At 39.4% G+C, this 13,958-nt stretch overlaps 1 protein-coding gene across 2 annotated transcripts in view; it reads left to right on the top strand.

The window, feature by feature from the left end:
* LOC113406890 (vinculin) overlaps nucleotides 1-13,958 on the top strand; it is a 113,405-nt gene that overhangs the window by 65,706 nt on the left and 33,741 nt on the right. For both annotated transcript variants that reach the window (XM_026653735.2, XM_026653734.2), the window contains exons 5-8: nucleotides 216-338; nucleotides 2,770-2,930; nucleotides 11,095-11,185; nucleotides 12,802-12,949. In XM_026653735.2, coding sequence (XP_026509520.1) covers nucleotides 216-338; nucleotides 2,770-2,930; nucleotides 11,095-11,185; nucleotides 12,802-12,949 — 523 coding nt within the window. The remainder of the gene's footprint in view (nucleotides 1-215; nucleotides 339-2,769; nucleotides 2,931-11,094; nucleotides 11,186-12,801; nucleotides 12,950-13,958) is intronic.

Raw genomic sequence — 13,958 nt, 5'->3', positions numbered from 1 at the left:
GATCTGTGGCTTCCCTTAAACTACTGAAATATGGTTTAATGAAAAGTAGGTGATACAAAACTTCTTCAGTGGTGGCATAACTCATTACATGTTTGCGTTCTTGTTTGGAAAGCTAAACAAATAACTGAGCCTAGACATGCTTTGTAAAATGTTCATAAATCTGGGGAAACTCAATATTAACAGTTTTATCACTTGAACTTCATTTTATGACCTAGGAATGACAAAGATGGCCAAAATGATTGATGAAAGACAGCAGGAATTGACTCATCAGGAACACAGAGTGATGTTGGTGAACTCCATGAACACTGTGAAGGAGTTGTTGCCTGTCCTTATTTCAGGTAGTTTCTGCTGTACTATTAGATGCAAATACATGATCTGAATTTGGATGCATGTGTGTTATACCATTAAAAATAGAAGCTTTGACATGCCTCTTGGGCTGACTGCAAATATTTAGATGTTTCACTGATTTGTGGCAAACTGGGAGGGGATGGCAAGTTGTAACGCCAACTCTCCATGTGCATACCCTGCGTATTTCCTATTTTAAGTTCTGTGCACCTCAGACTTAAAATGAGCTACATAAACTAGTGATACACTATTTATACCAGATGTATTTGTGTCATGCATACTTGTCACAGTGTACAGGGTTTAATGAGTATTTTTAAATCGCAGTATGCATGTGTGCATTCATATGGATAAACTCTCCCATGGTTGTCCTATTTTTTTCAGTATCTGTTCATAACGTGTCTCACATTAATACAATCTAGTTGCCATCATGGAAGGATTAAGGGGAACGATCTAAAAAAACTTTATGGGGGTGAGAGCCATGGAAAAGTATACCAAAAATGGGGCACACTTCTGCTGTATTTCTCACCCTTTTGTCTGGCATGATATGGGGTTTTTTATCCTGTGAATGGGCAAGAAGAAAGGCGGGCTTAACAGCTGAAGATTGTTCAGGAGCAGAATTGCCAATCCGACAGCTGAAATAGCTTACTCGTCTAGCAAAATTCAAGGGGTTAGTCAGAGGGAATGCTGGTCTGATAAACTACAGAGGGAGGTGGAATTTCCTCCCCAAGACAAGGGTGAAAGGGGGATTGGGGAAGAGGGAGGTATGTAATAGGACTGAGCACATTTTAGTATGTCGGGGTTTTCACACTTATGAACATATTCACCCCCTCCCTGGCACTGACCTAGGTTTTACCTAGTGGTATAGGTGGTTTAGAACATTAAAGTTTTGCTTTTATTTTAAGAACTTGCCATAAAATGAAGTAGAAACTGAAAATGAATTTGACAGTTGCTTCTTGCTGCTAAGTGGGTGTCATCTTGTACATCATAAAGCACATTTAACTAAATTACCTACTCAGAGGCCCAAGCAGGAGTAGCCATCAGTGTTACAGATCAGGACAGCGGATGGAAGCTTTTGAGCAAAGCCATGCAGGAAGGCTGCACAGAACTTGCCTGCATTTGGTCCATGTGTAATTCCTCTTAAAGCTCTACTTTTGTCCTGCCTTTGATTTTTAGGTGAATTTACTGTCAACGGCCACTCAGATTTTGGCCTCTATCTCCAGAAGAATTTACAGCAGTGGTAATGCCCTGCCAACACGCCTCCGTCTTAAGTCAGTGGAACTGATTCCAAGAGGTTGGAGGATTAGTTGAGTGTTTAAACAGGGTCAAACCAGAGTTAAAGCTTGATTCTAACATGGCTTTGGTTCTGAGTAGCAAGATAAACCAACTTGTAATACATATGGCCATGCCTCCATATAAGGCCAGTGCTTAAATACAATGGTGTTTGTAATGCAGATAGGGTTTTTTAATTACTTTTTGTCCTGGGGTGGATTTTAACTGGCAACATGGGGGAGAGGAGGAAGCAAGCTTATGATTGCCTCTGCATTTTTGCTGAATATATGATACATTGATGTGTAAAAAAAAAAAAAAAACACAGTAGGAGAACTTTTCTTTCTCTTTAAATGAGAGAGTTTTGGTTTTTTTTGTCACCACATGTATCTAGTCTAAGAATGGGACTGTTGTGTAACCATGGCAGAGCCTGATTGCAAGCAAACACTGTTGAATGCATCCACACAGCACCATTTTCCTCAGCAAAAACTCCACTGACTGTAGTGGCTTTTGCATACTGTACTGCACAACCATGTTTTTGCATCTGTGCATTCTGTGAAAACCTGGGCAGCTCTCCTATGTTGCCTCAGCTGCTGCATGCCCTCCACCTCAAGAGCAGAGGATTATGGGTGTGTTTTGCAGAGTGGAATGTACTTGGTATCATTCTTCACAGAAATGTGGGAGTAACTGTGACATGTAACTTTGACACTTGGTTAGCTAGTCTAAGAGATGTGTTTCGATTGGTCCTAGCTATAGAGCAGAAAACTTGTCAGGGTCTAACCAAATTCTAAGAAATATGTTCTAGCTCTTCTCATAAATTAACAAACAGTATAGTTAAAGTGGCAAAAAAACTCTCTAGTGTAGAAACAGTTATACTAGTATAAAAGTGCTTATACTACTATAGCTTATTCTTGTTTGAGCCCTAGTGTAGACATATTTATAACTATCAGCAAAAAACCCACACTGTTAAGTTTTACTGGTAAATCTATATTGATTAAGTGTAGACCAGCCTTTAAAGTCATCAGTCTTTATGGTGTTTTCCTGTCCTGTTCAAAACATATAGCTTACTGTTCCTGAGTTTATGCAGGAGGAGGAGATCTTGTATATCAATCATATCTTCTTAGATAGTTTCTCTAATCTAGAGTGCAATATTCACAGCTATGAAGATTTTTGTAACTACTAAAAGTTCCAAAAGCCAAGGAATAGAAGAGGCTTTGAAAAACCGCAATTTCACAGTAGAGAAGATGAGTGGTGAAATAAATGAGATCATCCGTGTGTTACAGCTCACTTCCTGGGATGAGGATGCCTGGGCTAGCAAGGTATGTTCACTGTTCCTTCTGGAAATAGAAGTCAGATTCTACTTAGCTTCTCACAGCAACAATAAATTGAGGTTTTCAAGAATGTTTGATTAAAGTGTACACTACCTGATCTTGTAACACAATATAGTGTTATATCATAAATAGGATTGGAAGGATTAGATTTTTCAGTAAATGCTCATTTCACTGTATACACACAAACAATGAAAAATGTTGCCATTGATGTTGATCAAAATTTACAGATAGGCAATGTAAGAAAAATGCTACTTAAGAACTTACCAGAGTTTGACTTAAGGCTATTTACGTTGTATATTTTGACATAGATTCAAATTTGTGTTTTAACCGTTATAAAGCTTTAACTTTTTTTGAATCTGAATGTCTGTCATTAAATTGTCTGCTCCCCATAGTTTCCCACAATTGTGAAAGATTTTAAATCAATAAAAATCAAGTGCTTAAAATAAACCATCGATATTGTCCATCAAAATTATTTAAAAAAAATTGAATTCTGCCAAGCTAATCACAAGATACCAAAGTAAAAAGAATATCTTTGGAGATAATTTGGTCCCTGTTAAAGCTTGTTTTTAAAAGTAACTTGCCTGTCCCATTGCTTAGTCTTTGCTGATTTCTTTAATAGAAACAAGAAGGTTAAAACGTATGGCACGTGACTCAGTGGCTTATTGTACTGCCGTGTAGGAGATCAGGGTTTGTGTTCATTTCTGGTCTCTCTCTTTGGCTTGATAGGGAAGTGTTAGAATGTAGTATGTCTTTTCAAGGAAAGAGTGTGTTTAATCTCAGTCATGTGGTGACCAAATTTTACACTGTGTGGTGTGAGTAAGTTGGGCACACAAGCTGTCCCTTGTGGTCTGGACAAAATTTGTCCAACTCAGTACAGTACTTAAACACCCAATCTAGTATTACCTTAAGGCGCTTCCATATGTGTTAGCAGGCAAGTTAGTTTGCATTCATATTCTCACTAGAAACTTGAATTTGTTGCTTGGTGTAAAAACTAGGTGAAGAACTCCACATCTTAACTGAGCAAGTCTTTTTGTACTAACATGGGTGTGGGTGGGATTAGTATCAGTATATGTTCTCCTTACCCCTCACCTCCCAAAAGGCACTGTGTTCTGAACAGTCTTTCTGGAAGAGAAGAGGTGTGAAATGAGATCTGAGAAGTTGGAACTTTTACAAAAATGACTCCCAGCCAACCCAGCGTATTTGGGTTTGTTTGCAGCTGCTGGCATGCACATGGAGTGTGCAAGGGATGCCATTGCTCTGCTTGACTTGACTGTCAGCTTAGTACAGAAAATGCTGCCTATGTCAATGCCTGCCTGCTCACATGGATGGAGCACAGGCAGAATGGAGAGCTACTGCTGTGTGCATTCACATCCTGGGTAGCTGCAGTTACCAGCAAACACAGCAGCACACTAGTGGTTGGGATGCCAACTGTGTTTGGATGGTCTTTAAAGTATGCTGCTAATAGGCTTTTTAGGATCAGTGGCACAGCAGCAAATAACTGAAAAACTATATTTTAAAAAACATTTAGACATAAAGACAGACTAGTTCCCCCTTAGAAAACCTGTTGTGATATAGACATTAAAAGCACTTTAGCCTATGTATTGGTGCCTTGACCCTTATTTTGCATTTGAAGTATTTTACCATTCTGCTACTTCCTTATTATGACTACTTTATGCATCTTTGTTTTTGTTCTCCTGTTTCTTATCTTTTCTCACCTTTAGAAGGTAAGATTTCTTCCACACCCCACACCTGTACTTCTGTACTAAAACAAAAAAGCATGTCTGTGGGATTTTGTGCTGTGTGCAGACTGTGTGCTGTGTATATTTTTTTCTGTGTGCCAGTTGTAACACCATACTTATGTATGTAGGTCTAATAGAGGTTTTAAAATGAGCTTAGCTACCCCGCTGCTCAGCTCTAAGATATCTGAAGTTTGGAGCAGCTTGTTAGGTGAGGGTGATGACAGACCAGACTATGCAAAGACTGCCTTTCAGAGTTTGATGGGAGTCTTCCCAAGTATTTAGGACAGGTTCCTGTTATTTAACCTATGTTACTAGCTTCTGGTGCTCATAATCATAGAGTCCAATTATGCAGAAGCAGGCTTTCTGTTGGCTGGAAAGCGTTATACAGTTTATTTCAGTAATTTTGCCCATCCCATCGTTTGTGGGAAGAATCTCTTGCTTTTCATCAGCATGGCCCCTCAATAAATAAGTTTCCTCGGAGAGCTTAAGCCTTCTATACAGGGCACGTGGCTTAGGCTCATAACTTGTTTTTTTAAATTAGCTTTTCCTTATGTATTTAAACATTTCCCCACTTTGTTTGAAACACACACAACCTCACTATTCTAGTGCATGGGGAAACCAGGAAGCTTTCAATGTCCCAAGATGAATGCAGTACGAAGTAGATAGTAAGTGAGATTTTCAAAATTCTTAAGATATATATGTGAAAAATTTCTATTAGTAAAACAAGTCAAGGAGCTTTTATAAAAATGCTTATATTGACAGTAAGTGGAAAATTTTGGCCAGGGTGCATAATACATAAGTATGCTTTGTGGTCAGTATTCCAAGTACATCATTGTGCACTCTAGGTAAATTTAGAGTAATATTTTAATTATAAATTATATTTCAACATGCAGGATTATGATAGTCTGCATTTTAGACATGTAGCATTGGGCATTGCTTGTGTGTTGAACTGTTCATGGTACAAAGAATATTAAATGTTACAACTGAACACTTGTGAGAAGAAATAAATCCTGGCATTGGTTGTCTTGCTAGTGGTCCCACACAGAAGACATTCCTCTATTGATACACATGGCAAATGCTTGATTTGGGGAGAGAGGAACTATTAATTTACTTATATTTGCTGTACTTGTTGCATGCTTCTCCTTACTGATGGAGACTTCCAATGGAAGGAGATGATTCCTACAGAAAGGAGAGGGAATAAAGTAAGTGGAGGAAAAAATTTGGAGCAGAACTGCTTTTCCTATCAAGTGCACACCATTATTAACGTCATTAAGATAATTCCAACACTGTTTCTTAGACTGGGTGTTAATTTCAAATTTAGACAATATTTATAGTTCTGGCAAACCATAAATTTGCTTAAATATGGTTGTTGTTTTTTTGTTTTTGATTAAACATAATTTGAGTGTTGGTTTAGAATTTAAATGCTGAATGAATGTTGACATTTTTCTGATGCAATTAATTGTTGAATTGTCTGGTTGCAACAAGTTTTTCATGTGCATGCTTTTTTTTAATGAACAGTTAAATGAAAAATCCCAGTAGATGAGTGGGGATGAAACTACAAATGGAATACATTTGAGTATATAAATGTTTAGTTTCTCCTTTAATTCAAATGTCTACAGGCTGTAACAAAACTAGGAAAAGAGAATCTGCTGCTGCAGTGCTCAATTCATATAATTCCCACTGAGGCTGAAGACGAGCAAGCCTGTAGTGAATGAGGAATGGATGCTGCAAGAAGCTGAGCACTTCTTGAGAGTTGAGGGCTGTTGGGAAGTATCCAGCAATCTTGTTGGATGTTTCCCAGGATTGAACCGTGTTTGACTAAGCTAGTTGATATGCCAAAAAACAGGACTTGCTGTACTGTACTGTACCAACATTGCCTTCTTTGGTAAAGAAATGCAGATATTGCACAACTTCTCTAGACTTAGAGTACTTAATAATTCAGAGATTATAGTTAATATTTAGCAACAAGGGATAGTGTCAGATTTCGGAGATTCCCTCTCAAGCAGGAGAATTGCCAATATCATTTTTCCAATCTGGACTAGCTCTATGGCTCTTTACAAAATTACTAGTGACAGCAGAAGCCGCAAAAAGAGGAAAGTAGATCTAGGAGGTATCCTTGCTGGAGGATTGGCTAGTAAAATGCCCATTGCCTCTTCCCCACTCAGGCAGTGGTAACCCTGATTGTTTTGCCTGTTTTATCTAAGCTCTGTGAAAAACCAGTTTTGTTTCTGTTGCTCCACCTTCTTTATCTGAGGAAAATTTAGATACCATAAATTTAGCTGAGTCACAAGGGAGACAAATCAGTGGAACAGTTTCAGATCTCCAAGAAGATCAAAGTCCAGAAACTGAAACATCTTGCTTAATATTTTTGTATTAAAACTGGTTTCCCTGGATAAGTTTTTAGTTCCAGGTCCCTGCTTGCCAACCTTTATCAATCAACAGGACTGTAGGTTTCAATGATTTCTGCGCTCCAACTCTCTCCAAAAGTCTGACAGTGGGGAAGGCTCTGTCAGTGCTTAAGGGATGAAGCATACAACAAGTACAGTATCAGTGTGTCCAGTTAAGGGGCCTGTTCTGATGGAGTGTGTCCACTAGAAATGAATCCTTTCTGGATAGAATGAAAATGTTAAAACAGGCTAAAAGCTGAGCGCAATCTTCTGCATTGCTGTTCAAAAGCAGATACTCTAGTACCATACGACCATGATTTTGATAGGCTACAACTGTGGAGCTATCTGGACATACCAGGGGTTGATGTGAAGCTTGGTAACTATGCTTTTAAAGAAGAGATGCTCTTGAATTTGTTGGAACGATTTATTGGCTACGCGAATGAGTTTCCTAGCAGAAATCTGAAATATCCAAGCAGAACAGACCTTGATTTACCACCAAAAGGGGGCGGGGGGGAGGAAAAAAGGTGGGGGAAGGGTGCTATTCCAATCTGTGCATTATGTCTGTAGCTTTTGGGGAGCCCCAGGAATTGATGGCAAGACTTAGACAACAGAATGATCAGGAATGGAGCCCTGGTGCTGATGGGAAAGATGACAGAAGACAACTTGGCTCTTTTAGATCCCAGGTTGAGTATGTAGTGCTGGGAGTTTTCAAAATAAAAAGTGTAAAAGCTTTAAAAAAAAAAAAAAAAAAAAAAAAAAAATCATGTTGCCTTGTGTTGACTAAACAAGAGACTCAGTAAAATACAGGAAACCTTCAGTGTCATTTTACTGATTATAAATACACAAATCAATGAAGAGGACTGCAATTAGCATGATTAAATATAATTCTTGGGCATCATCCGTGCACATTACTAAGGAGGAAGATATGGGTTTCTAAAAATGTTAAGTAGACTTAAAGTGGAAAAAAATCGATGAGGTTTTTTTCAGTTTGTCCTCTTGAAACCTCTTTAATACACAGTATAAATCCAAAGCTTGAAAGTAGTGTTCTACTGAATGCCTCAGAGATATGGATGTGGTGGACAAACACAACTTTAAAAATCGTTTAATTTATAAACCCCTTTCTCCATGGTAAAGCCCTGATTCTACAAAGATTTATGCACAAGCTTTACTTTAAGCACTGAGTGATCCCATCAAGTCTCTACAGGGTCAAAGCATTAATATAGAGACTAGTGACTAATATGTATACCTTTTTAAAGCTTCAGTTAATGCTTTTGTGTTTGGATTATTTATGGAGTGGCTGGCTTGCTGTCCACTATCCATTCGGAGCTAAAACACCTTTAATCTGCATATGCAATAACTGAAAGCTGCAACCATCATCACAAGTTATAAGTTTATCAGCTTAGTTAAATGTTTAATAGCTTTATGCATGGTGCTTATTTTCTTCACACTTGCCTTACATTAAATACAGAATTCACAAATTACAGAGCTCTAAAGTTAATAAAAAACAGTACATCCTGCCCTATAATGGTTTGAAGTAATTTAAAAGCCACTCCAAGTACAGATCTTTCACTTAGCCCTGAAGGTCATCAATCTCTAGTTCTGACAGACTGTAGAGGAAGCAGGTTCTGAGACCTAGGCCTTCTAATGAGCATGTTCTGACACTGGACCTTGAGAGCTCAAACCCAGCCCCTGACTCCAAGAGCCATCTAGAAGATGCAATATAGCATGAGGTGACCTTTAAGGAGCTGGGTCCCACACAATATAGGACAGCATAGATTGAAACCAGTCCTTTTGAACTATGCTCAGAGGTGAATAGGTAGCTGGTGCAGGTCATGGAGCAGGGTATAGTCTGTTGAAAACAGCTCACCCTAAGAAAAGAGTAGCTGCATACTGCACCAAGCGAAGTTCCTGTGTTTAGCCCTAAACACAACATACTGTAGCAAGCTAGTTTTGGGATTACAAAGGCATGGATACACCAGGGGTGAAAGTAACTTAAAGGACTTACTGGTACGCCGGAGTCCTGAGCAGGGGTCGGGGCCTCAATTGGTAGAGGCATGGCTTCAACTGGAAGAGGCGGGGCCTTTAGGGCCTGGGGCCCTTTAAATCAAGATTTAAAGGGCCCCGGGCTCCGGCTGTAGTGGCAGCTGGGAGCTTGGGGCCCTTTAAATCACTGCCAGAGCTACCAGCTGCAGAGGCGACTGGGAGCCCCGGGGCTCAGGGGCTACCGCAGTGGAACCCTGGGCCCTTTAAATTGCCGACGGAGGCGCAGGGGTCCCGGCTGCTGCCGCTGCAGCCGGGCTCGGGCAACCATTTAAAGGTCCCGGGGCTCCGGCTGCCGCTACTGCCCTGGGTCCTTTAAATCTCCGCCGGCTCTGGCAGCGGGGCTCTGGCGGCAATTTAAAGGGCCCGGGGTGGTAGCAATGGCCGGAGCCCCGGGCCCTTTAAATCACTGCCTGAGCCCTGCTGCCAGAGCCCTGGGGTAGTGGCGGCGGGGCTCTGGTGGTGATTTAAAGGGCTTGGGGCACTGCTACCACAGCAGCGCCCCGGGCCCTTTAAATCACCGCCGGAGCCCTGAGGGTCCCGGACACCTCCGCTACCTGGGGGCTCTGGCAGCAGGGCTCAGGTGGCGATTTAAAGGGCCTGGGGCTCCAGCCGCTGCTGGGAGCCCCAGGCCCTTTAAATTGCTGCCTGGGGAAGCTGGTCCGGTATGGCGTACCGGTGCATACTGGCTTACTTTCACCTCTAGGATACACTGATCCACTTCAAAGAAGGGTTTCAACCTCTAGTGCTGCCAGTGTACCCCTCATTGTACAAGACACAGACAAGTGTACAAGACACTGAATCCTGTCCCAAGTATCTTACAGTCTAAATAAGAGATCTGACATGGGTGCTTTGGGGTTGTGTAATGGTGGGGGTAGGGGAGGGAGAAGGAAGGCTGGGTTCTGCTGACTTATTGTGCTAAGTACCAGAACTCTGCATAAAGATACTGTCATAAAGACATGACTCTGTGGCAGGGGCAGCTCATTAACACCATTTAGAATAAACAAATGTAAGTTACTTTTATCACATGCTTATTGAAGAGCTGTTATTCTAGCCCTGCCCAGACTTCTTGCATTTGATGTTCTTGTTCTCTCCTACTGTGTTGGATAGAAAACTCACAGTGCCTTCTAGTGGAGAGTTAACAGATCAACACTGGCAAATACACACAGAGAAAGGACTCCATGTTTTCAACTTTTCTAGGTGAAGGAGTGTTAGTGAGCCAATACATTTCATAGAATCATAGAATATCAGGGTTGGAAGGGACCTTTGCTATTGTTAGAAGAGCACTTCTCAGGAAGAGACTCATTGCCATGGGTAGAGTAGATGGGACCTAAAGTGCATGTGCGCCTTAATCTCTATAGATTTAAAAGTTCTGATTATTCTCTGAATCCTGATAGTTGACAGTAAATCTGTATCTTCTTCCATCCTTGTTATTGTTGACTCAAAAGTGACACTTTTAGTGTCGGACTTTAAAGGGCAGATGAATTCCAAAAATGTAGCTGTTCAACAAATTAGGCAGAAAAGGGTATTAAAATTGTCATTGACCTCTTAACTATAAGACACCATTTCCAGTAGTATCAAGTCATTTCTGAAAACACCTGTAAACCATAAACTTGTTGCTAAATTTACTGTAGTTGCTACAGAGTCTTGGTATACTCTTACAAATCCTGATTTCCAAGATACTGTCTGAAAATTGTTGCAGCTTTTTTTCCTGAAGGAATTGTAGGACTGGGAAAATAACTGAACAGAAAAAGTAACTAAAAACTTGCATGAAAGAGTTCTTTGCATTTTGTGTGAAATGAAAACATATCTGTTGGTTTTAATTCTCAAGAAAAGACTGTGACCTGCTTCTGTCCAATACTTTTTTGAGCTGTTTTAATGGGAGAATCAACTTGTGTTAAGCTTAATTTTCTGTCAGCTTTGATTTGTATTTACTATCTGTGTTTTGGCAAAGAGAATGATTGTGAAGGTTTCTCTTTTGTAAAGGACACTGAAGCTATGAAGAGAGCTTTGGCCTTAATAGATTCCAAGATGAACCAGGCAAAGGGCTGGCTAAGGGATCCCAATGCATCACCAGGTAATAATCATACTCCACCCATGCAGTGTTCAGAGCCTTACTGTCTAAACGATTGTTTCTTTTAGAGAAAATTCTGGTATATTACTAAATTACAGGTGAAGTATTCTCAAAAGAAATGCTTAGATGTTCCTTCCTTCAAATATTAATGTTAAGAAAAAATAATTTATATGCAAAGTGCTTTGGAAAGGTTCCCCCCCCCCCATGTTGTTCAAATGATATAGTTCAAACCGTGTGTAAACTAATCTTCTCTTTTTCATCGTTAGAAAATGTGTTCAATATTTAGTACTGTATTTATCTTCCTTTGCTAGTTAAAAAAAAAAAAAAAGTAATACGCTACAATTGATATGGGAAAATGTGGCTCAGCAGCCCAGAGAATAAAAAATCCCTTCTTCACTTCCATGCTTGATACCTTTTAGTTCTATATAGTATTTATCTATCAATCTATACACACATACACAAACCCTCCTCCCGTGGTCTTCTCAGAAATATCTTTTTAACATATAAAACTATTTGACACCTTATTTTTTTTTTTTTTTTTATTCCTTTAAGACTTTCCTGTGGCTAAACATAACCAGTTGCCAGTTTGTTTGTTTTTCATTTGTGCATCAAAGATCTAAACAAAATATATATATATATATATTAAGGTGGAGGTCAATGTACACCTGAGCAGCAATACTGGAAGTGTTTATTTTTGCTGTGTATGGTGTCACTGTTTTAAACCTCCCTCTCACTCTCTCCCCCTCCCTCTACATAGTCAACTGTGGCAACTTCAGTTTCCTGTGGCTAAAAGTCATTGAAATGCATCCTACAAAATAACATTTTAATGAATGTGTTACTAATACAATCCAGTGTTAACTGGGTTGGTAACTTTCCTTTTAAAAGAATTTTTGTATCTTACACTTGGATTTTAATTATTGTATTAACTAGGTGTGTATAGCATTATAGAAAAGCCATAATCCAATTTTAAGAAGCGAGACAATTTATTAGATTCTAGATTAAAAAAAATAAATGAAGTAACCTTATTAATCCCAAATCTGCTGTCCCTACTGTTTTGTTGCCCCTTTCATTGAGTCATTGCTAAATTGTAAGTGCTTTGGCACATGGACGTTGTTCTGTGAGTGCTGGACGTGCCTACAACACCTGGGTGTTTTTTTAAAAAGAAAAAGAGAATTGAGAACTACCATGCTCTTTGTTGAACACCAAGAAAGCTTTGCTGTAGGCTACAGCTAATACTTTGAAAGTTTGTCCCTCTTTCCCTTGCCTCCTACCCCACAATCCAAAATCATGTTCTTTTTTAAAATGTTTTTATATTCCTAAACTTTTATATAGAAGCTTCATCAGTAGAAATGAAACCATCCTTAGGGATTCATTTCATGCCTAATTCATGGGACAGGATATGCTATTAAAACAACACTATACTGTTGCAGGAACATTGTCTTAGTACAAGGTATTGGATTTCTTGCACTCTGGGTGCCTTTCCAATCATTTCAATTAATGTACTTTACTCAGTGAATGAAGTATGATTAGTGCAGCAGGTCTTGGTGGAATTAGCAGTTTCTTCTTAATAAGTAATGAGTGTCTTTCAATGTACTTATTGACTGTCTCCTGCATATTAGGGGATGCTGGTGAGCAAGCTATAAGGCAGATCCTTGATGAAGCCGGAAAAGTGGGAGAACTGTGTGCAGGCAAAGAACGCAGAGAGATTCTGGGAACCTGTAAAATGCTAGGCCAGATGACTGATCAAGTGGCTGATCTCCGAGCTAGGTAAACCTTCTATTATTAATAAGAGTGTCTCTGAAGTATATAGCTGTTTAGGCTGTGATGTTCATCACTGTGGTACAACAGGTTACATTTGTAAGAGCGTACACATTATCTTATTTGTTTTGTCTTGCTGTCCCTTCCAGAAGGATGAAACATATGGTGATGTGAATTCATATTTACAAGTGTTCTTGGGACAAAGCAAACAAAATAGTTGAATTAGATCATTCAGACTTCACTCAATTGCAAACATGTAGCGATCTGATTTGCCTTGGAAAAATCAACAAGCAGAAATGAGGTCTTCAGCTCAGTATAAATCATTCCACAAACTCAGGTGCCTTGTATAAATCAACACATTTCATATGATTCAGAGTACCCTAGTCCTTTGGGTTGCCAGAGGTAATGTACCAGAAGATAGTTGCTCGTCACCCTGATAAATAATGTAGAAGTTTGTCTTCACCTACAGTTCTTTTTGTTTCTAATTTGCATTTGACCTTGATGAGCCTGATTCTTTTGCTTACACCAGTCTTCCATCTGTGTAACTTCATTGACTGCAAGAGTTACTCCAGACTTGTACAGTGTTTTGAGAGGAGAATCATGCCCAGTGTCTCATGATGAAATTCTGGTTCTGGGCTGGAAGAGCAATTTTGTAGCAGACACAGTTCAATATATGGTAGCCTAACTGGATCAATTAGATCATGTTTTGTAGAGCACATTGAACAGGAAAGCACTGCCAAAGCACTAAGAACTTTTTATTATACTCTCAAAAGCTCAGGGGGCCTTGTGTTCCTTTGTGAAAGTGGAAAGGCAGGAGGGTTCCAAAATACCTTGTAATATGAATTTTATAATTGAATTTTGGTGGCTGAGAACACAAAATTGATGTGCAGTTGAAAACGGTCAGTCAGTTTCCTAACATTGATCTTACCTCAACAAAAAAAACTGTTCCAGTGATCCATTAGGTAGTTGTGCAATGGCTTCCTGGCACAATTATTTTCTTTTGAAATATTAATGAATC

This window comes from Terrapene carolina, unplaced genomic scaffold, assembly GCF_002925995.2.
Source record: "Terrapene carolina triunguis isolate 2854851 unplaced genomic scaffold, T_m_triunguis-2.0 Scaffold148, whole genome shotgun sequence".
NCBI lineage: Eukaryota > Metazoa > Chordata > Testudines > Emydidae > Terrapene > Terrapene triunguis.
The sequence above is the reverse complement of the archived record's forward strand: the minus strand, read 5'-3'. Positions and strand labels throughout refer to the sequence as shown.